We start from the raw sequence: 22711 nt of genomic DNA, 5'->3' as shown, positions 1-22711 counted from the left end.
GGATTGTAAGGGTTTTCTGGATATGGAGATAATACACACACACACACACACACACACACACACACACACCAGGACCCAGCATAGAAGCACCATATGAGGGACGCCTGGGTGGCTCAGTCGTTTGAGCGTCAGACTTTGGCTCTCGCGATTCATGAGTTCAAGCCCCACATCGGGCTCCCTCGCTGCTGTCGGTGAGGAGCTTGCTTCGGATCCTCCTTCCTCCTCTCTCTGCCCCTCCCCTGCTCTTTCTCTCAAAAAATAAATGTTAAAAATAAAAAGAATAAGCACTGTGTGCCAGTTATTATGTGAAGGTTTCTTATTCCACAGCTGGAAACCCCAAAAGCCTCTGGGGGTGAGTGCTCTCAGCTGAGCTCCAGGAACCCACTTGCCAGGGGATCCCCTGAGACATTCAGCGCACCCTGAGGAAGCTGTACCTGAAGCAGGATCACTCCCATTGCAATCTCAATGTGACAACCAGCTCACTCGAAAGATGCAGAGCACGAGGCTCCAGAGCGGAGCAGCCCCCTCGCCCCTTGAATCCCAACTCTGTCACTCTGCTGTTGTGTATCCCTGGGCACGTGACTTTACCGCTCCGAGTCTCAGTGGCCTCCTTTAAAAAAACGACACAAACGAGGCACAGACTTCATAGTGTTCCAAGTGAAGAGTGGGTAAGTTAATGCAGCAGGGAAGAAGAAGACATGAAATTATGAACTTGGCTTCTGTGCACACTCAAGGGGGTGCTGAGTTCAAGTTCTGCTTGCTGCATTCCTGTGAGAAAATGGCAAAACCTCTCAAAGCCTCAGTTTCCTCCCTTGTAAAACAGGACGATCCCAGCTAGCTCTCCCTTCTCACTGCCCCCAGGCCAAAACTCAGTTAACCCCTGAGGTCTCTGTGCCACAGACCTGGCACAGAGCAAGTGTGCAATTAACATGAGCAAATATTTCTAAAGCACTTAGTTGGAAGCCTGTCCCGGGTTGTCTTTTTCTTCAATTTTCTTTCTTTCTTTTTTCTTTTCCTTTTCTTTTTTTTCTTTCTTTCTTTCTTTTTCTTTTTTTTAATGGAGGCTCTACACCCAACATTGGGCTTGAACTCACGACCCAGAGATCATGAGTCCCACGTTCTACTGACTGAGCCAGCCAGGCGCCCCATGTCCCACGCCTTAAATATTATTAGTTATTAATTATTGAGGTACACAGCATAGCACCTGACACGTCGTAAGTATTGTTCATTCCATCAACATTTATTGACCACCTACTGTGGACCCAGCCCCTGTGCTTAATGCTGGGGACACAGAAGTGAACAAACCCGGCAAAACTTCCTGCCTTTGGCAGAGCTAACAGTTGAGTGGGGGGGGGAGAAAATAAGGATAAATAAATAAAACAACTAATGTACTAGATAATGGGGAGAGTGATGAAAATATGAAACATGGGGGTAGAGAGTTTGGGGTATTTTTAAAACTTTTTTTTAATGTTTATTTTTGAGAGAGACACAGACAGAATGCCAGTGGGTTAGGGGCAGAGAGAGGGAGGCACAGAATCCAAAGCAGGCTCCAGGCTCCGAGCTGTCAGCACAGAGCCCGACGTGGGGCTTGAACTCACGAGCTGTGAGATCGTGACCTGAGCAGAAGTCGGACGCTCAACCGACTGAGCCACCCAGGTGCCCCTTGGGGCATTTTTTTTTTTTAAAACACAGCGAACGCCTCCTCGAGAAGGTGATATTTGAGCAAAGACTTGAAGGAGGTCACTTCTTCAGGTGGATATGGAGGGAAGGGTGTTCCAGGCAGAGGGAGCAGCCTGTGCAAAGGCCCTGAGGCAGGGGTGTGTCTGAGATATTTAAGGAGCAGCCAAGAGCCCAGTGAGGCTGGAGCAGAGTGGGGGTGAGTGGGAGGAAGCGAGGGCAGGGGGTGACGAGGCAGTGGTGCAGGACCTGGGGCCACTGGGAGGACTTCAGCGTTTCCTGAGTGAGGTAGGGACCTGCAAGCATTTTGGTTTTTGCTTTGTCTTAATTTTCCTCTGTTCGGGTGGAGGGTGGGGCGTGTCATTTGATTGTATAACTTCAAGTCCCTGAGACAGATCATCAGACTCTCGAAACTTCAACGCACCAACCTTTTGTCTGAAAAGAGCACAGCGCGAACAATAAGTACCTGTGTTTCCTATTACAATCTAGTTCTTAAAGTACATGTGCTCATCATGCTCTCTCGCACCGACCTGAGCATGCTCCCCTGGTCTGCCGATCCCACACTTGCCCGAGGAGGGGTGGAGGTGGGGCGTCTGATTGCTGAGTTCTCAAACTACGATTATTCGGTCAGACATCTTCCCTCATGAAGGGAGGAGAGACAACCTCAGGAAAGAGCCTCAAGCCCCTGCCACCACCCACCCCCGCCCCCCGCCAACCCCAGTTTCCTGGAGGTCACAAACCGTGCCCTAACAATCTTTCCATCGCCGGTGCTCACAGCAGTGCCTGGCCCAGAAACTGCCCTCCGAGCGTTTGTCAAATGAGTAATTGAGTGACAAACTGATTCAGACAAGAGGACTGGCCACATCTATCCTGTGACCACTGATGTTAGGGCGTGTGCAGAGGAAAGACAACCCAGCCCTGGGAAGGGTCCCCCCCGTGCCCCACTTGCCCCAGGGCCCACCTGGTAGAAATGGCTGTTCTCTTGGGCTCCAGGAAAAGCCCCTCTTTCCTGGGGTCCTTTTCCCACTTCATGATTCATGGCTTAGTCGTTAGGCACAGTTCCTAAGTGGCAGGTCAACACTAAGCCCTAGGAGACTCAGAGACCCAGCGGCGGGGGGTGAGGGGGGTGGGTTCCGGGAAGCTCACCGTCTCACAAGTGCAGACCTTACCAAGTCAGAAGTTTTAGGTTCCTGGGGCTGCCGTAACAAGGTGCCACAGACTATGTGGCTTGAAACAACGGTAATTCATTCTTCCACAGGACAGGAGGCCAAAAGTCCGAAACCAAGGTGTGAGCAAGGTTGGTTCCTTCTGGAGGCTGTGAAGAAGAATCTGTCCTGTGCCTCTCTGCCCCAGTCCCTGCCTCCCCCTCCCAGGGCCCTCCACCCCCTGCCTGTCTCTGGGTCCTCTCTTCTGTCTCTTATAAGGACGCTTGTTGGATTCAGGGGCCCGCCCTAATCCAGGCTGATCTCATCTCAAGATCCTTAACTTAATTACCTCTGCAAAGACCCTTCCTTATTCCAAATTGGGTCACATCGACAGTTTCAGAGACACGGACGTATCTTTGGGAGGCCACCATTCAGCCCACTACACTGGGCAAGGCACTGCCCATGACTGTAGGGCTTGGAGGGAAGAGGCCTGGCCCTGGGGGAACAGGCCAGGGGACAGGAGTCTGTCAGAGCTCGAGGATGGGCCATGGGAGCCGAAGCCCCCACCCCTTGAGTCTCTTAGGCACGCAAGGGGTGTGAGCTGACAAAGGCTGGGCTGAGGAGTGAGGCCCTCGGGTGCCTGGAACAGAGAGGGTAGGCCAGGGTAGGGCGGGGCCTGGCCTGGGTGAGACAGGCCGGGTGCCAGAGCCCTGCTGAGGCAGGCCTACAAGCCTGAGGCAGAAGAGAAGCCTGTTGAAAGAGTCTGAGTCAGGAGGGACAAGCTTGGTTTGCCTTTACTGGAAGTCCCGGCTGAGGCCCTGGGTGTTTTGTCTCAGTGGGGACCCAGCTTTCCTTGGGAAGGTATCGGTGGACGTCAGTATGGCTGGGCCTGACTCCAGATGGGCTACTTCAGCAAAGGGTGTTTTGTGGGCAGATGGCCTTTTTTTTGGGGGGGGGGAGGTCCTTCAGCAGAGGAGGGGACAGGACCTGATTTACGAGCTCTCAGGCGCCCTCTGGCCGCTGTTGGGGTTGTAGGTCCGGGAATGGAGAGAGGACGGAGCTGGGAGAGATGCCACAAGTCAGCTGCTTGGGGGGCTGGACGAGGCAAGGGGCCAAGGCGGTGGTGGGAAATCACCAGCGATGCATTTCAAGAAGAGAGCTGCCCATTGGCCCTCCAGAAAACAGTGCTGCTTCCGGGTTTTATCATGACATCCTAGAATCCAGCAGCAAAAGGCAGGTGCTCGCGCAGAGTCTGAGAGACCTGGGGCCAGAGGACCCAGCCTGGGAAGGGCCACCTCCTTTGCTTCCCCTCCAGGCCCGTCCCACTGAGACCACTCCTGCCAGGCTGACAGGGGGACCCCAAGCACAGGCCATCAAACTCCCAAGATCACTGTGGCCAGGGCATTGTCCCTCCTTGGTCCTCCCTGTCCCCCATGGCTCAGAGCAGGCCCCACCCACCCAGAGGGGTATCTTGGGGTTGAAAACACCACACCTATGAGTCACTGTTCAACTTCGAGCTAGTGGCTGCCCCTCTCTGAGCCTCAGCCTCCTCCTCTGTAGAGTAGGGGTGATATCCAGTGGGATTATTCATGAAAAGCAGGCAGCACAGACCCTGGCACATAGTAAGAGCTTAATAAAGGTGTCTATTTCTATCATGTTTCTATCATGACATACTGAGGTCATCTCTGTGACCGCAACACCGTTCAGTAATAGCAGCTGGTGTTCACTGAGCATTTACTATCTGCCCAACACGACTGTAGGCACTTGACACAGAAGAGCTCATTTTATTCTAACGTAATCATAACAGCTTTAGGAGGTGGGTCCTATTATTATTCCCATTTTAGAGAGGAGGAGACTGAGGCACACAGGGCGAAGGGGCTTGCCCGGGGCCACACAGCCGGCGACCAGTAGAGGTGATGGAGAAAAAAGACTGTATCCTACCCCACAACCTGAGGTGGACGAGAGATGGAATAAAAGACACAAGCAAAGCAAAACCATAGAACGAATAGAAGAAAATACAGAAGAATGACTTTGTGACTTAAGAGAAGAGCCCCTTTAATGAAACACCATGGGTGGAAACCACAAGCGGGTAAGTCCTGTTGTATTGCAGCTGAGAATTTTCTTCCAAGAAAGGATATAATGGTGACACGAATCATCACATGGCAGAATGGGAGAATATGTTCGCAATGCCTCATACTGCACCTACCTCACAGGGCTGTTAAGAGAGTTACACGGCTCAGGAGCACCTGGGTGGCTCAGTAGGTGAAGCGTGCAACTTCGGCTCCCGTCACGATCTCACAGTTTGTGAGCTCAAGCCCCGTGTCGGGCTCCGTGCTGACAGCTCCGAGCCTGGAGCCTGCTTCGGATTCTGTGTCTCCCTATCTATGCCCCTCCCAGGCTCCTGCTGTCTCTCTCTCTCTCTCAAAAATAAATAAACATTAAAAAAAATTTTAAATAGTAAAAAACAAATAGGTGAAAGTAATATGAGTAGTACATTTTATGTAGCCCAATACATCCACATTATTATTATTATTATTATAACGTAGACAGAATAAAAATGAATGAATGAGATGTGATATTTTACATCTTTTCTTTGTACTAAGTTTCCGAAATCCGGTGTGTATTTTACACTTACGGCACATCGCAATTTGTATTTGCTGTATTTCAAGTGCTCATACCTACATGTGGAGAGCAGAGATTTCGTGTAGGACAGATCGGATGGGACAGGGCACAGCTAGATTCTATGAGGAGCACGTGCAAATCAACGAGTAAAAGACAGCAACCCAAGTGCAAACAGGGCAAAGAATATGAACAGGCAATTTACAAAAGAGGAGAAACTGAAGGCGATCAAGCATTTGAGGAGATGCTCAAAGTGACCTGAAATCAGAGAAATGTGAAAGATAGCAATAGTGATGTCACTTGACATCGAGTCAGAGTGGTAAAAATCAGAAGCTGGATAAAGCTAACAGCTGGCGGAGATGTGGGTACATGGGACCCTCTGCGCTAACAGAAGGTGTGGCTGGGGGCAGCTAGTCCAGGACGCCACACAGCAACGGACTGTGCCCTGTGATCCAGCATCTCTGCAACCAGGTCTCTCTCCTAGGGAGATTTCCACACAGGTCTCTGAAGGGACATGTCCAAGGCTGCAGTGCTGGGAGCTGGAGGCTGCCTGATGTCCATCCCCAGGGGACAGAGTCGTAAGACGTGAGGGATGCATCTGTGGAACATCAAGTAGAAATCAGAAGAAAACAGACGCAAGAGATTGGCAATACGGATGGATACTGAAGTCCTACTGTAAGACAAGCAAACAAGCAAGCAAGCAATACAGTGCTAACTGGAAAAGGAAAGTAAGAAGCCAAATGTAATAGAATACTCACATAAAACAAGGCACATTTTCAAGGAAACATACAAACAGAAAGGTGCACATTAAGCCCACGGCAGTGTTGCACCAGAGATGGGAGGGAATTGGGGGGTATTTTTCCCTAATGTTTATTTTGAAATTTCCATAGGTATAGAAAACTCACAAGAAGGGGCACCTGGGTGACTCAGTTGGTTAGCATCCGATGTTTGGTTTCAGCTCAGGTCACGATCTCGAGGTTCGTGAGTTCAAACCCCGAGTCAGGTTCTGCGCTGACAGTGCGGAGCCTGCTTGGGATCCTCTCTCTCTCCCTTTCTTTCTTTCTGCCCCTCCCCTGCTCCTGCTCGCTCTTTTGCTCTCTCTCAAAATAAAGAAATAAACTTAAAAAAAAAAAAAAAGAGGGGCCCCTGGATGGCTCAGTCGGTTGAGGGACCGACTTTGGCTTGGGTCATGATCTCGCGGCTCGTGAGTTCAAGCCCTGCATCAGGCTCTGTGCTGACAGCTCAGAGCCTGGAGTCTGCTTCGGATCCTCTCTCTCTTTCTCTCTCTCTGTCCCTCCCCCACTCACTCTCTCTCTCAAAAATAAATAAACATTGGGGCGTCTGGGTGGCTCAGTCGGTTAAGTGTCCGGCTTCGGCTCAGGTCATGATCTCGCGGTCTGTGGGTTCGAGCCCCGTGTCAGGCTCTGTGCTGACAGCTCAGAGCCTAGAGCCTGTTTCAGATTCTATGTCTCCCTCTTCCTCTGACCCTCCCCTGTTCATGCTCTCTCTCTCTCTGTCTCAAAAATAAATAAATATTTATAAATAAATAAATAAATAAACAAACAAACATTAAAAAAAGAAAACTTGGGGCGCCTGGGTGGCTCAGTAGGTTAAACGCCTGACTTTGCTCAGGTCATGATCTCACGGTCCGTGAGTTCGAGCCCCACGTGGGGCTCTATGCTGACAGCTCAGAGCCTGGAGCCTGCTTCAGATTCTGTGTCTCCCTCTCTCTCCGCCTCTCTCCACTTGCTCTCTCTCTCTTTCTGTCTCTCAAAAACAAACATTAAAAAAAAAAAAAGAAAACTTAAGGCGCTTGGGTGGCTCAGTCGGTTAAGCGTCCGACTTCGGCTCAGGTCATGATCTCGCAGTTCATGACTTTGAGCCCTTCGTCGAGTTCTGTGCTGACAGCTCAGAGCCTGGATCTTGCTTCGAATTCTGTGCCTCCCTCTCTCTCTGTTCCTTCCCCACTTGCGCTCTGTCTCACCATCTCTCTCAAAAACAGAGAATAAAAAAATGTATGGGAAAAAAAAGAAAACTCACAAGAACAGTAAAATAATACCCATATGCTTACTTACTCTCCTGGCTTCAGCGACAATTGTTACTATTTTGCCACATTGTTACTATTTTGCCACATTTGCTCACGCTCTCTCTCCTCCCCTCCTCTATATTAATACTAACGCATACCATATTATGACGTTGTATATAAGATATATACACATATGATTTTCTTCTGAGCTATTTGGCAGTCGCAACCATCACAAATTTACCACTAAAGAATTCAGTGTGTTTCTCCCACAAATAAGAACATTCTCTTATCCAACCACAGCGCAATGCCCACATTCAGGAAATTTAACCTGGACATGATACTATCTAAGATCCACCCACATTCAAATATCCTCGATTATCCCCAGAATATCTTTTGTAGCTGTTTCATCCTTTTCTTTTTGAAATTTTTATCAAGGATCCAATCAAGGATTATACATTGATTTTGGCTGTCATCTCTTTGTTTCCTTCAGTCTAGAACAGTTTCCCGGCATTTCATTCATTCACTCCTTCATTCATTCGATGAATAGATTGATTTTCCCTTTCATGACATAGATCTGTTTGAAGAGTCCAGGCACTTTTGGTTTTTGTTTTTTGGTTTGGGGTTTTTTTTTGTTTGTTTGTTTGTCGGCAGAATGCCCCTTAATCGGGAAGTATCTGGTTGTGTCCTTATGATTAGACTCAGGTTAAACACTTTGGACAGGACCAAGTACTTTGCAGGGGTCCTTCTCAGTACATCACAGCAAGATGCATGTGAGGTCAGCCTGTCCCATCCCTGATGATGTTAATTTTGATCATTTGGTTAAAGTGGTGACTGCCAACTTTCTCCATGGTGAATTTTCTGAGGTATCTTTTTCCCTCTGTAATTAACAAGTAATTTGTGGGCTGGTCCTTCCAGACTGTGTGAATATCTATTCCCCCACTGAGGAGCCTAGCCTGAATTAATTATTCCTCTACTGGCTGCAAAATGGGGATTTTCTCACTCAATCTTTCCTTCTGCACATTTTAGCTGGCACTCCAGACTTTTTCCTTCCCCCAAAGGGGCAGAGGTAGCACTCAGGTCTAAGCTCCTTAGCAGCTGGGCCCCCCAGCCTCTTGAGCTGTAACACTGGGTAAAGAGGTGGCCACCTCTGCGCCCTTGGACAACCCCCACACCCCTCCCTGGGCGCCTCATCAGTCAACAGGTGGATCCAGGTGGATTCTGCTCAGGACTCTGCTGTCCCCATGGCCCCACATACTGTCCTCTTCAGGTGTGTGGGAGGCAGCTCAGATGCCAGGCACAAGCAGGGCAGTGGGTACAGTCCCACAGAGGACACTGGCCCAGCCACAGCAACCGATCACTCAGTGGGGATGGCAGAGGTCAGCAGAACAGGAAAAGAAGGACAATAGCTGTGCCTGTTGCCACGGCAGTGGCAGTGTTTGCCAGCTGGGTGGGGCCGGTCTCCCTCGAAGCCGGCAGCGGCTAAGCCCAGGCCCCACTCTCCTCTTCCACTTCTCCCCTCGGTAGGCCCTGGCGGGGCTGGGATGTGCAACAACTCACCCTGGGGACTGCAGAGACCCAGTTATTTAATGAGGCTTGAGCAGAGTCGCAGCCGTTAGGGGCCTCCAAGAACTACAATTCCCAGAACACACAGCAAGCCCCTGGCCCAGCCCCAACTGCCCCAGCGGCCCCGGCTTTGAAGTAGAACAAGGAAACCTCACCTGTCCTGGGAATTCAGCGTCCTGGTCTGCATGAGGTGCGTTCGTGTCTGTGTTTCTTGGACCTCCTCCTGCCTGAGAACTCTCGGTTACAAGCCAAACCTGGCGACGGTGAGATGGACACATGTGTGCTGTCACCCTGCTCTGTGCCAGTCTCAGGACCCGGGTGTGGGTGGGGAGCACTGAGATGGAGGAGACAGCCTCATGAAAGAGCAATGGCTTGGGCTGGTTGGGTACCCCTTATAGTCTAGCACCTATTACGTGCTCAGTAAATATCCGCTGGCCTAACCAACAAGCAGTCTATCTCTCCCTTGTCTTCCCTTCCATTACACCATTTCCCCCAGTTTTGCCAGCTCCTAGGATACGGCACTGCCCTGAAATGTGCGGTATCTCTCTGTCCGGCCTCCAGGCCGTTTGCACGCGCTGTTACGTCTACCAGAAGCACACTCAGCTTCCCCGTTGGTGTGTCTGTAGAGATAGGCCAGAGCCTGGCACGGAGCAGCAGCACATTAAATATTTGACGAGTGAATGAATGAATGAATGAATGCCCTTGTCCATTGTCCATCCCAGGAAGCAGGGACACTCGGGACCCTCCCTATTCATCTCGATCCTCCGCCCGCTCGCCGGCCTGGAATGAATGCCTCCCTTTTATCCGCTCCGAGGATGGCCGGGCCGGGTCGGGGGCAGACCGGGAGGAGGAGGGGATCGGGGGCTGCCCTGGGCCCCCTCCCGGGTCTCCTAAAGGGTCAGCTTTTCCGGACGTGGGGAGTTTACCTCTTGGCGAAACTCAGCCTCGGCCACCTGATGACCAGCCCCCAATCCCTGCCGCCCCTTACCGCCCAAGACACCCTAGACCGACACTCAGCCACCAGCACGTGGTCCAGGGGCCCCAGCTTCCCATTGGCTGCTCGTCTCCTTCCTTCCCCGCGATTGGCAGGGGCCCAGCCGCAGGTCCCCCCTCCGCGCCCTACGGTGGTACAGCCTGTCGTGGCTTAGGCGGGGTGGGAAGGTCCACTGCGCCGCGGCGCGGGGGGGGTGGGTCGGAAAGAGCCGGGCGAGGCGGAGGGATCCCTTTGGAATGTTTCCGTCGAAACCACCCGGGGCGGGGCGGCACGGCGCGGATTGGCCACGAGCGTCGGACGGCCGCTTCTGATTGGCGGGGCGCGGGCGCCGGCCCCGTCCCCCTGGCCGCGGCTGCGGGAGAGGCCCGGCCCGGAGTTTGCGGAGGGCCGAGCGGGGCGCGCGCAGGGTGGCGGCGGCGGCGCAGGTGAGTGCCCCCCGCGGACGGGGCGCGGCGCGGCGCGGCCGCTCCGGGGACCCCAGCGCGGGCCTGCGGGGCCGCAGACGCGCGGGGATCCGGCGGATCGAGCGGGGCGGGGCCGGCCCCAGGGACATGGCTGGAAGTCTAGGTTGGGCGCCAGGATGCCCGAGGCCCCTTCCCAGAGGGGCGCCTGTCTTTCCGCTGGGGGCAGGGTCAGACGCTTCCCGCCGCTCAAACGGGGCCGACAGGCCACCCTGCCCCCTGCGCTCCTCTGGACAATCCCCCTCCCGGCAGGGAGAGGCGCGGGGTCGGTATTTCTGAGCCCTGCCTGGGCATCTCCCTGGAGGTGGCCTCGTCCCCATCCTCCAGGGCCTAGAGGAACCTGGGGAGGACCGAGGTCCCGACAATAATAATGAAAAAAATCACCCCGGCTGGCACTTGCTGAACGCTTCCATGTCAGGCATTTAGCATGCGTATCAGTGGGTCTAAACACCTCATGGAAGGCACGCTTACTTCTTTTAGAAGTGAAGCAACAGACCCAGGAGGTAGAGTGACTTGCCCAGGGTGACACAGCTAGCTAGTAAGTGGCAGATCTGGAGCTCGAACCCCTGCTGCAGATTCCAGATCTGGAGTCTCAGCCACTAGACCACATGGCTCCGTGGCCTGTCTGCTTGCTGCTATCCCCAGCCCCCAACCATACACATCTGGCCACACCTGCCGGTTTTTGCTTTCCCCCTAAGAGGTCACCAGACATCAGCCCTACTTTGCCTCCCCTGAGCTGGAAAGGCAAGGTCTGAATACCAAGGTCCAAAGAAGAGAGTGATGTCTGTGGGGGACATAGGGGGCCTGCAGGTGGGGGTCCTTTGCCCCCTGGGCCCCTCTGGGAAGCCTGGGCTGAGGCCCTGGGCAGTACGCGTTCTCCCGGAAACACCCGGGAGCCGGTTTTTCAAGACTGAATCAGAGGCCTCCCCTCCCTCCTCCTCTCCGAAGCAATATCCTACTGGAAAGGGGAGGCTGGGTGTGGTGTCCCCCCCCTCCCCCAGTTTATGTCAGCCCCCAGGAACCCCCTTCCCTGCTTCCTGCTGCCCCCACTGCACTTCTGCGTGGTTGTGGCGTTGCTAAGTTTCAGGCCCTTCCCAGGGAAGAGAGGGTGGGAATGCTGGGATTCCAGCCAATGTGCTTGGCGCCCAAGCTGACGCTCTTTTCCTCCATCCCTATGTTCAGGTTTGAGGGGAGACTGGGAACGTGGGGAGGGGGTGGCCGTTAGCAACTCCACGGCAGGCATGTTCCGAGGATAGGAGGGCTCAGTAGGCGGGATGAGGGCATAAGGCACATCCATTCATTCTACACTTACTGAGCACCTACCATGTGCCAGGCACTGTTGTTGGGACAGAGAACACAATAGTGAACAAGACAAAACTCCCAGCTCTGTGGGAGCTGCCATTCTCGTGGACACAACCAAGTTAACAAGGAAATAAAGATCCCTGCAGACGGGAGAAGTGCTCCGTGCTATGAATAAAAGTGCTATGAATAAAATATGAGGGGGTGGCTTGGTAGAATCTGTTGGGCAAGGCGGGGGTGGGGGTGGGGCTCTGGGAGGAGGTGACTTCAGAGACAGGGTCTGAATGACAAAAAGTAGGCAGCCATGGGAAGATCGGGCAGGGGGCACGGCCAGGGCAAAGGCTCTGAGGCTAGACCAAGCTTGGAATAGTGTGGCTGGGGCACCGGATAAGGCCACAGTGGCAGTTCCGCAGGGGTCTGTGGCTCATATTAAGGAGCTCAGAGCTTTTCTCCTGTGAGGTGGGAACCTGTTGTAAAATTGGAAGCCGGGTAGTGACGCGATCTGGTTTACATTTTAAAATAGAGACACGAAGTTAAATAGCAGCCTAAGACTGGAAGACAAGAGTTCTGCCAGGGCAACGTGTAATTAAGTTCATGGGCCTGAGCTGTCTGGACCACAGGGGCGGTTCCTACAGGCTGGGGCAAGCCAGGGAGGCTGCCTGGAGGAGGTGGCTTAGCATAGGCCTCGGCAGGCGGGCAGAGAGGACTGGGATGTTCCCGGGCAGGGCAGGGGAGGAGGCGATAATCATGATGACAATCATAGTAACAGTTTCCTTAAATTGAATGTCAGGCAAAATGCTTGTTAATGCTAATCAGGTTGTATGCGTGATCTCTTTGGACTCCCATAAGCACCTTGAGAAACAGGAATTCTGCCCATTTTTTCGGATGAGAAAACTGAGGCCCCATCACATGAAGTGACTTGCCCACGGCCACACAGCTGGTAAGTGGCAGGGGTGGGATCTGAACCCAGGCCATCCTGCCTCTTGTAGCCTGGAAGGCAACTTCATTAATCACTCACTTTCTTCACCACCACTATTCCCTCCTCACAGGTGAGGCCATGGAAACTAGCCTGAACCAGGGCAGCAAACGTAGGCAGAGTGAGGAGGCTGGGAACTGGTGATCTGGATGTGGGGGCCCTGGGAAAAGGGGGAAGTTTGAATCTTAGCAACTGACTGAAAGATGATGGGACAGATGGAACCAGTAGGAAAAATCACCCTTTATGGAACCCTTATTGTGCGCCCACATGCGTGATTTCCTTGGAGCTCAGAGAAGTTAAGACACTTGCCCAGGGTCACACAGCTAGTAAGTGGAAAAGCCAGGTTCCAGACTCATGTTCTCGGCCTCCTGCTAAAATGTATGAGGAGCAGCAGCAGGAGAACCAGGGGAGGGGATGATGAGGATTCCTGGTGGTTTTGTTCGTTTAAGCATCATTGAGTGTGATGAAATACCTTCATACCCCGAGGCAAAAGTTTTGGTTCATTCAGAATTTTCTTTTTTGTCAAATGTTCTGTGAGCGCCTTCTGCGATGGGTGCTGGAGATAGAGAGGTGGATAACCGATGAAAGGCTGGTCTCTTGGGCGCCTGGGTGGCTCGGTCAGTTAAGCGTCCCACTTGGGCTCAGGGCGTGATCTCACGGTTCATGAGTTCGAGCCCCGCGTAGGGCTCTGCGCTGACAGCTCAGAGCCTGGAGCCGGCTTCGGATTCCGTGTCTCCCTCTCTCCCTGCCCCTGCCCCGCTTGCGCTCTGTCACTCTCTGTCTCTCAAAAATAAATAAAAACATTAAAAAAAACATTAAAGAAAAAAAAAAGACCAGTCACTTGAAATGTCTAAAGAGTGCCCGCAAATCAAGAAGAAAAAAGGCATTATGATAAAAAACAAACTGAATGCAATTTTTTTTAAATGTATCAGTTTTATTATTATTTTTTTTAACGTTTATTTACTTTTGAGACAGACAGAGACAGAGCATGAATGGGGGAGGGGCAGAAAGAGAGGGAGACACAGAATCCGAAGCAGGCTCCAGGCTCCGAGCTGTCAGCACAGAGCCCGAAGCGGGGCTCGAACTCACAGACGGCAAGATCATGACCTGAGCCGAAGTCGGCTGCTTAACCGACTGAGCCACCCAGGTGCCCCCTGAATGCAATTTTTAAAAGCGGGCAAAGACTTAAACAGGCAGTTTGCAACAGGACAAATCCAACCAGTTCATGAGCGTGTTAACAGTTGTTCGGCATCACTGATGACGAAGGGAGTAAAAACGAAACTGCGATGAGAGGTGAGGGAGACACGCTCCGTGTCTGTGTGGCCGGATGGAGCACCTACCCTGCACCCAGCACCATGCTGGGAAGTGAGGGCTGAGATCACAGAGGTGGGGCTTGCGTGTTTGCTGGGGAGACAGTACCCCCTCGAGGGCAGGGACTACAGAGCCAGGCACGGGGACTGGTGGGCTAATGACTATTAGGATCATTCCTTCATCCATCCCTGCATTCATTCGACAAATGCGTACTGAGCACCTACTACACCCCCGGGCACTGTTTTCTGTGCTAAGAATATAGGGATGGGATGAGCAAGGCAGACAGAATGCCTTGCCCTTTCCCAAAACAGTGAACGAGAACAGTGGATGAAATCTACATCCCACCTGAAAGAGGTGTGACAGTGTCTGTGTGGATGCCACAGGGCGCAGTCAAGTGCAAAACCTGGGACACTCGATTGTACCTGGTGTGTTAGAGGGGCAGGGACCGGGCCCGTGTGCCTGGGAGGACCGAGCAAGGGGGAGAGCGGGAGAAGGTGGGGGCAGGGAGGCGATGGGGGCAGGTCTTTTGGGGCATGTGGGTAGAGGGGAGGATGGTGACTTTTACTCTGAATGAGGTGGGAGCCCCGGGAGGGGTCGAAGCAGAGGACAGAGGTGAGACGGGACTTGTGTTTCACAGGATCATTCTGGCTGCCGTGTTGACTGGAGACCGTGGAGGGTGAGGGCAGAAGCCGGGAGACTCGGAGGAGGCAACCGCACTAGTGTAGGTGAGAGATGATGGGGCTGGACCCGGTGTCCCTAGAGGAGGCCGTGGAGAGCAGACGAATGAATGCGGGAGCAAATGAACGGATGCGTGAGTGTGAGTGCAGCGCACTGGGCTTGGCGGAATCTGGGAGGGCTCCCTGGAAGAGGAGAGTTGAAGGGAGGGAGCGGGAAGTCCCCTTTACACAGAAGAATATCGTTTGGCATGATGTGATCCTCAGCACAGCCTGGCCAGGTGAGTGTCCCCGTCTGCAGAACAGGCATCCGAGGCCCAGGGAGAGTGAGTGGCCTAGCACGTGGGGGGCAGACAGACCTGAGAGTGCTGCCGGCTTCTGTGGCTTAGGGTGGCTTCTGTGGCTTAGGGCGCGTGGCTTGAAAATGAAACCTGACCTCCTTCCCATTCTGGGAAGCCGGCACGGTCGACCCCTCCTACGCCCAGGACTTCTTTAACCCCCCCTCTCCACGCATCGCTCTCTCTGTTCCAGTTACACTGGCCCCTTGCTGCTCTGTGAGCAGAGTCCGCGAGTCTGCTCAGAGCCCTCCCGCGGCTGCCCCCTCACTCAGAGCGAAAGCCTAAGTCCTGCTTGGGCCCTTCAAGGCCCTGCCCGCTCTGCCCTATCCCTCCCTGCCCTCACCTCCTCCTGCTGTCCCCCTCACCACTCTGTTCCAACCGTGCAGGCCCACTTGCTGTCCCTCAAACACATGCCAAGCGTGTCCCCATCTCAGGGCCTTTGCACTGGCGGTTCCCTCTGCCTGGAGCTGTCTTGCCTCACATCGTTGTATGGAGGCTTCTTCCTGTCATTCGAGTCTCAAGTTCAGCTTCACCTGCTCAGAGAGGCCCTCCTTGATTTTGTCGGTAGAAGCACTTGTCTTGTTTTACTGTCTTCATAGCACCCTTAGAAATTATACTAGGCTTTTACACATTGGCTTGCTCACTGCGCATTTCCTCTGGACTGTATGCTTCGGAAAAGCGTGAACAGAACCCCAGCTGGCGTATGTGGCACCCAGGAGAGAGTTAGAAAGAGGCAGGCCTTCCTCCCAGCAAACACATCAGCTTGGCATGTAGCTCGACGAGCCAGAGCAGAGGCTGAGTTTCAGTCCCACTCGCCACCTTGGTCTGGTGCTTTTGCACAGTGAACAACCTGTGGAACTGCATACAGTGCCCCTAGTCAGGGACCTTGCTCATCTTACTGAAGGCAGTATCTAAAATGGTGCATGGCATATAGTAAGTATGCGAAAGATACTTATTTGAAAGGAGGGTGGGAGAGAGAAACTGAGAGAATAGCAGTAGGAGAAAGAAAGAAAGTGTATCAGGACAAGTTTTGCTACAGTAACCGACAACCTCCAAAATGTTAGTGGCTGAATTCCACAAAGGTTTATTTTTTAGTCCTGCTACGTCTCCATTGCAGCTCAGTAGGGGGTTCCATTCGTCGTAGTCCGTTGTCACTCGGGGCCAGGCTGATGGCGCTGCCACCTGGACAAATGTGTCAGGTCACCCTGCCTGGGAGACGCAGACCCCCGGAAGCTCTTGATCTAGTACTGAAATGCTTCAGCCCAGAAATGCCATGTGTCCCCTCCTCTCACAGCTCATTGGCCAGAACTAGTCATACTCCTGCCCAGTCACAGGGAGGTCAGTAAATGTCACCTGGCTGTGTGCTTTGAAGGGAGAGTCGGAAACTTTTTGTGCACAGCACTAGTGGCTGCAACCAGTAGAAAAAGGAGGGGACACTGGAGGCACCTGGGTGGCTCAGTCAGTGAAGCATCTGCCTCTTGATTTCAGCTCAGGTCTTGATCTCAGGGTCGTGGGCTCAAGCCCCGTGTTGGGCTCCGCACTGGGCGTGAAACCTACTTTAAAAAAATAGTAATGAATAAACACCTAGAAGAATGAAGAGAAACGTAACCGCTCTGAGCCTCCACCTTCTCGTTAAGTGGGCGTATCCGTAGCAAAATATTGTCCCCATATCACGACGTCGTGTGAGGATTAAGTAAGGTCACAGAGCACTTTGCACGGGGTCGTAGTAGGTGTTATAGCTGCTGCGGTTACTTCTGTACCAGTACATAAACGCTGGGAGTGGGTTTTGAACCGAGGCCAGTCTGTTCATCGGGTCAGCAGTGTGCTCCTAGTGGGGGAGAGGCGGCCCGAGGCCACCGCCCAGGCCCTGAGCCCGCTTTCCCGCCCTGCAGGTCTCCTGAGTGTGCCCCCTGCTTCTCACCGCTCATGCCGCTGGGACTGGGGCGGCGGAAAAAGGCGCCGCCTCTGGTGGAGAATGAGGAGGCCGAGCCAGGCCGTGGGGGGCTGGGCGTGGGGGAGCCGGGGCCCCTGGGTGGGGGTGGGGCGGGGGGGCCCCAAATGGGGTTGCCCCCGCCTCCCCCCGCCCTGCGGCCCCGCCTCGTGTTCCACACCCAGCTGGCCCACGGCAGTCCCACTGGCCGCATCGAGGGTTTCACCAACGTCAAGGAGCTGTATGGCAAGATCGCCGAGGCCTTCCGGCTGCCGGCTGCCGAGGTACCCACCGGGGAGCCGGGCACCAGGGTCCCTGACGGCGGGCTGAGGCCTGGGCGTGCGTCCTGTCCATGAGCCACGGCTCAGTTGCTGAAGGTGCATACGCCGACACCAGCTCCCTACTGGAGGAACTGGTGGGGTCACACTGGGTGCTGAGTTCCCATCAGTCATTAGGGTGCCTGCACCCCAGCAAACTGTGGGGAACTGGAGAGTAGGGCTGGGTGCTGAGTTCCCATTAAGCATTGGGAGGCCTGTGCCCCAGTGGACTGCGGAGATGGATGGCCAGGGCTGGATGCTACCTTCCCATGATGCATCGGGAGGCTTGTGCCCCAGTTGATTATGGGGTCTGGCGGTCAGATGTGAGGTTCGTTTCTGTGGGATGCATTGGGAGGCCTGACCCCAAGGACTTGGGGGGCTGAAGGCAGGGGCACAAGAAGGGCCGCAGTAGGACTGAGCAGGAAGTAGATGCAGGGGTCTCAGTAGGGGTGGTGGGTATTCTGTGCCCCTTCATTCATTCCACAAGCCCTTTACTGAGCACCCACTGTGTGCCAGGCTCTGTGCCCTGGAACCAGCAGAGAGTTTTTGCTAGGACGGAAATCCCGGCTCTAGAAGAGCTGCATCCCAGTGGAGGCCAGTCTGGGGGTGGTCAGGCCCCGGGGTGGGGACCCCCAGCCCTTTCCCAGCTCCCTTTATCCCCCCGGGTTGTGGTTAGCAAAGGGCGAGGGATGAAGGTGAGGGTTGAGTGTCTCCCCCCATGCAGGTGATGTTCTGTACCCTCAACACCCACAAAGTGGACATGGACAAACTCTTGGGGGGCCAGATCGGGCTGGAGGACTTCATCTTCGCCCACATCAAGGGGCAGCGCAAGGAGGTAGAGGTGTTCAAGTCTGAGGAGGCGCTGGGACTCACCATTACCGACAACGGGGCCGGCTATGCCTTCATCAAGGTGCCCGGGGCGGATGGGGACACCCGGGTCCTAAGGGTAAAGATTGGCCGTAGGACCCAAGGGCCGAGCCAAGGGGACTCACGGCTCCTTTCCCCACAGCGCATTAAGGAGGGAAGCGTGATCGACCACATCCAGCTCATCAGCGTGGGGGACATGATTGAGGCCATCAACGGGCAGAGCCTGCTGGGCTGCCGCCACTACGAGGTGGCCCGTCTGCTCAAGGAGTTACCCCGAGGCCGCACCTTCACGCTGAAGCTCACAGAGCCCCGTAAAGCTTTTGGTGAGGGGGCTGCCCCCCGGAACTCCTGTCGTCGCCCTATTCTCTTGGGTTCAGGCTACAGTGGCAGGGAGCCACCAGCAGGTGGCGCCAGCTACCCAGCCAGCTGCGGCGGAATGGAGGGGTAGCCCCGCCCTGCCCTGGGGAGGGGTGCTGGCTGTCTGCCCAGCCCCGGAGGGCCAGAGCAAGGAGGAAGTTGCCCCCGCACCCAGCTTCCCGGAACCATTAGCCCAGCCAAGCGCCCCCAACCCTGGCGAGCCCCCCCAGCCTGGAGAGGCCAGGGTTGGCTGCCCTGTGCCAGTACCCCCTCTTTTCCGTCTGGCCTCACTAACTCTCTGGAATGGGCCTGAGGCCCCCGAGGTTGGGGGTGGGGGACTCTCAAAAGCTTCCCCCGGCAGACAGGGCTGGTCCTTGGCCCAGCAGCTATATCTCCTTGGCCTTGGGGAGAGCAGCTCACGACCCAGGCCCCACCCCCTTCCTGTCCCTCTTGCCCTGGGAACGGGGCCCCCTTCTGTCTCCCCTCCAGCCTTTTCCATTCTCAGCCCCTGGCTGTCCTTCCCCAGTCCATGCCAAGCCTGAGTCGGGAGTCCTGCCCTCCTGGGGTCACCTCAGGCCCCATCTCCCCAGAGCCTGCAGAAGCTTCGAGAAGGTAGAAGAGGGTAACTGAGGCCAGGATGCCTGGGGTCCCGCCCAGGGCATGCTGGAATTGGGCTTCCCCGACCCTCACTCACCCCTCGCCTGCCTCCCACAGACATGATCAGCGTACGCTCAGGGGGTGGCCGCCCTGGCTCTGGCCCCCAGCTGGGCACTGGCCGAGGGACCCTCCGGCTCAGATCCCGCGGCCCCGCCACAGTAGAGGATGTGGTGAGTGCTGTAGCCCAGCCCGCTCCCTCCTTCCCCGCGCACCCATAGGTGGCCGCACCCTTTGTTAGCTGAGGACCTCGGAGCACTAGATGCTACCTCTGCCACATCCCAGCTCTGGGACCTCTGCTGGGCAAGTGGGCCTCAGTTTCCTTGTGTGTAAAATGGGACGATAACACCCAGGGTTGTGGTGAGGATGAGCTGTGGCTTAATACACGGGAAGTGGTGAAAAGATCGTGCGGCACTCAGTAAGTACGACGGCAAACGTACTCACATCACTGTGGTGTCGCTGTCCCTCCTTCTACCCACCCCCCAGCCCTCAGCCTTTGAGGAGAAGGCCATTGAGAAGGTAGATGACCTTCTGGAGAGTTACATGGGCATCCGGGACACGGAGTTGGGTGAGTGGGGACACCTGGATCTGGAGATGGGTGCGAGTTTGGGGGAGGGGCTTCTAGGTCCTGCGGGGCTGGGTGTCTCCTAAGTACCTCTGCCATCTGCGCTTCCGTTCCGCCCCCTACCCTTGTCCAGCGGCCACCATGGTGGAGCTCGGAAAGGACAAGAGGAACCCAGATGAGCTGGCGGAGGCCCTGGACGAACGGCTTGGTGACTTTGCCTTCCCTGATGAGTTTGTCTTTGACGTCTGGGGTGCCATTGGGGATGCCAAGGTCGGCCGCTTCTAGGCCTCCCTCCAGACCTCTCAGTGACCTGGCTCCGCTTGGTGGGAGCCCCCTATGGGAGGGACACCGTGGCCTGGACCCCAGCATCCGGCTAGGACCTGGCTCAGCAGCCCGAGGATGATGCAGAGTGGAGGTGGGGCCAGGCCCCTGCCCTACTCCAATCGGTACCACCCCTCCCCAGCTCCCGCCCTGGGTGGGGTCCCCGGTCCCCCCTTGCCCTGTTCCCCACCTACCTCAGCCGGGCCGGGCGCGGGGAGGGACCAGCCAGATTGGGCGTCCACCCCCGCCCCCAACACTTTCCGCATCAGCTGCCAAACTGGTCCCTCTGTCTCCCTGGGGCCTGTTTTGGGGGTCGTGACCTCCCTAGTTTCCTGCTGCAGGGAATGCAGAAGGGGGGCATCCCCCCTCAGCAAATGCAATAACGCCCTCCCCCTCCGCGCCCCCCCCCCACCAGAGGAACCCCCTCGCTGTGGAGTCTGTTACCTCTGCATTTGAAATACTAGTCTGCTGTGAACCCCCCCAACCTCCCTCCTTCCCCTGCCCCCTGTGTCTCCCTCAGCCCAGCCCCGGACAGAAGGGGCAGGAGGGAGGATGGCGGTGGGCTTTTGTATCTGAATTTGCTGTCTTGAACATAAAGAATCTATCTGCCGTTGGACCTGTGTGGCGGCTTCAGGGTGGGAGAAGGGGGTGAGCCAGGGCTGGGAAAGAATGTAGCAGCTGAAATCCATCCCCTTCAGGCTCCAAATTGAATTAGGAGCCTGCCTGGGCCACCCTCCCCCCGCCCCCCACACCCGTTCTGCCTGACGAGGTTTCTGGCCGTGGGCCACCAGGCTTCCTGTCAAAGGCCGGAGCTTCTCGGCCTACTGGGGTTCAAGTCTTGCTCCCTCTTGAACGAAGCTCCCGCCACCTCAAGCCTGAGGCGAACCGTGGGCGCAAGACTGTGGGCTACAGCCCGTCCCGGCCCGGGGCCGTGGGGAGCACCAGGGCCCGGAGGGGTGTGGAAGCCTGGCTTGGGAAAAGAAAGACGGCGGGCCCAAGGTGGAGGCCTGCCAGGGCAAATGCTGTGGGCAGGAGCCCTGCCCCCCAAGACCGAGGGGAGCAGTCATGACGGAGCCCCCACTCCTGCCCGCTCTGGACGTGTGGGGTCCGCTGGCGTCCACGGCGCGCACTGGACATAAACCCCGCGTGCTTGTTTTGACAACCCACTTCATCCTCAAGGATTTGAGTGGGGATCAAGGAAGGGGGGTGGGACCCCGGCCAGACCTGGAGGGAAGGGCAGGAATTGAAGCAAGGGGGGCCAGGCCAGAGGTCCCGGCAGGAATGTGTGAGCTCAGCCCGCTCCCCTCTTCCATCCCTATTTCCAACAAGAGGGTGAGGGGCCTGCCCAGGAAAGGGCAGCTGGGAGGACCGGCTGGGCCTGGGGTGTGCGCGCGGCCCGCAGTTGTGTTCTTGGGGTGGGACGGAGACAGCTGATGTTGGGCTCCCAGCACCCACGGGTGCCCCCTGTGTCCCTGCTGGTAAACAGCTCGGGTCGCGCCTCCGTGTTTCGAGAGTACGACTGTGTCTCTCGGGGAGTTGGCCGTCTGTGGCTCTGCTGAGGGAAGAACGTGACTGTCTCCGTGTTCCCAGGTGTCTGGGTGTAACTGGCGGCACCTCTGTGTGGAGGGCGGCCGAGGAGGCGCGTCTCGACACGGCCGAGGCCGCGAGCGAGGGTGTCCCTGCGCTTTTCTGTTTGCGGGGTAGGTGTTGACCAGCCAGATCCCAGGATGTCCAGGAGGTGCAACCCATTGTGTCTTGGGTGCGTGCAGTGTACCTGTGGGCCTGTCTCGGACTGTGAGGGGGTGTCTCCGGGTGATACAGACCGTGGCTGTCTCAGTGCTGAGACTGGGTCCCGCAGCGCTAAGGGGCCTGCGTTTCAGCGCGTTGGGAGAAGTCTGAGCCAGTGACTGTCGGGGCATCTCTGGGGGTGACACCGTCTCAGTGAGTTCACGGGTAGGACGACAGGTGACCCCAAGGCTTTGAGGAACGTGGCTGCTGCTGTGCTGGGGACAGAGTTGACAGTATCTGATCTCAGGGTGTTAAGGGATATGATTGTGTTGTTTTAGGATGGGAGACTGTGTGTGTGTGTGTGTGTGTGTGTGTGTCCCCTGCTTGTCAGGGCGGGAGGGGAGGTCGCCGTCATGTGTCCACAGGTGGCTTGGGACTTCTGAGTCCCAGGAGATGGTCCCCTGGTCACCAGGCGTCTTGGTTCCCCAGCCCGCCTTCAGCCTCCCCCACTTCCCCTCCCGTGACTGGCCGCTGGCCCTGGCTTGGGCTTTAAGCCCCTGTGTAAATAGTGGGCGGGTCTCCAGGCCAGGCTGGGCCTGACCCAAGCTGGTCTGCCCGAGGCATTGCCCGCCACCGCCACCCCCACCGCCACCCCCACCCCCACCACCACCACCGCCCCAGCATCCATGAAGGCTTTGGCAGGACAGGAGGGTGTTGCTGCCTCCCAGCAGGGCTAGCCCCCACAACCTGGCCGTCTCCACGGAGGCAGTGGCACCCCCTGCAGCCGCCCCAGCCCGCCCTGGGCGATGCTCACATTTTCCAGTGTTTAGATTTTATCCACTTTATTAATGAGGCAGGCAAAAGGCCTGCGCCTGGGGGCGGAGGGGTG

At 55.7% G+C, this 22711-nt stretch overlaps 1 protein-coding gene and 2 long non-coding RNA genes across 5 annotated transcripts; 1 reads left to right on the top strand and 2 right to left on the bottom strand.

Annotated features, from left to right (window-relative positions):
- Positions 1-1357: 1357 nt before the first annotated feature.
- LOC125929111 (uncharacterized) lies at positions 1358-4246 on the bottom strand. Its single transcript, XR_007459808.1, has 3 exons — positions 3819-4246; positions 2847-2992; positions 1358-2112 (listed from the first exon to the last, which is right to left on the bottom strand). It is a non-coding gene; the product is annotated as an uncharacterized LOC125929111 (long non-coding RNA).
- A 149-nt stretch (positions 4247-4395) lies between these two features.
- LOC125929112 (uncharacterized) lies at positions 4396-10146 on the bottom strand. Its single transcript, XR_007459809.1, has 3 exons — positions 9957-10146; positions 9186-9284; positions 4396-6039 (listed from the first exon to the last, which is right to left on the bottom strand). It is a non-coding gene; the product is annotated as an uncharacterized LOC125929112 (long non-coding RNA).
- Positions 10147-10352: 206 nt separating this feature from the next.
- Positions 10353-20707, top strand: GIPC1 (GIPC PDZ domain containing family member 1). Of its 3 annotated transcripts, none has more exons than XM_049640028.1 (9): positions 10353-10449; positions 12634-12724; positions 14709-14796; positions 16976-17297; positions 18055-18240; positions 18340-18520; positions 19269-19381; positions 19695-19776; positions 19907-20707. In XM_049640028.1, exons 4-9 carry the CDS (start codon positions 17010-17012, stop codon positions 20056-20058), a joined length of 1002 nt encoding a protein of 333 aa, XP_049495985.1. In that variant the 5' UTR covers positions 10353-10449; positions 12634-12724; positions 14709-14796; positions 16976-17009; the 3' UTR covers positions 20059-20707. The 3 variants fall into 3 exon arrangements, with proteins under 3 accessions (XP_049495985.1, XP_049495986.1, XP_049495987.1); XM_049640029.1 differs by having other exon boundaries at positions 12601-12724; XM_049640030.1 differs by lacking the exons at positions 10353-10449; positions 12634-12724; positions 14709-14796 and having other exon boundaries at positions 16969-17297.
- Positions 20708-22711: the final 2004 nt, after the last annotated feature.

The sequence above is a fragment of the Panthera uncia genome, chromosome A2 (genome assembly GCF_023721935.1).
Source record: "Panthera uncia isolate 11264 chromosome A2, Puncia_PCG_1.0, whole genome shotgun sequence".
Taxonomy (NCBI): domain Eukaryota; kingdom Metazoa; phylum Chordata; class Mammalia; order Carnivora; family Felidae; genus Panthera; species Panthera uncia.
Note: the sequence above shows the minus strand (reverse complement) of the source record. Positions and strands in the feature narration are given on the sequence as shown.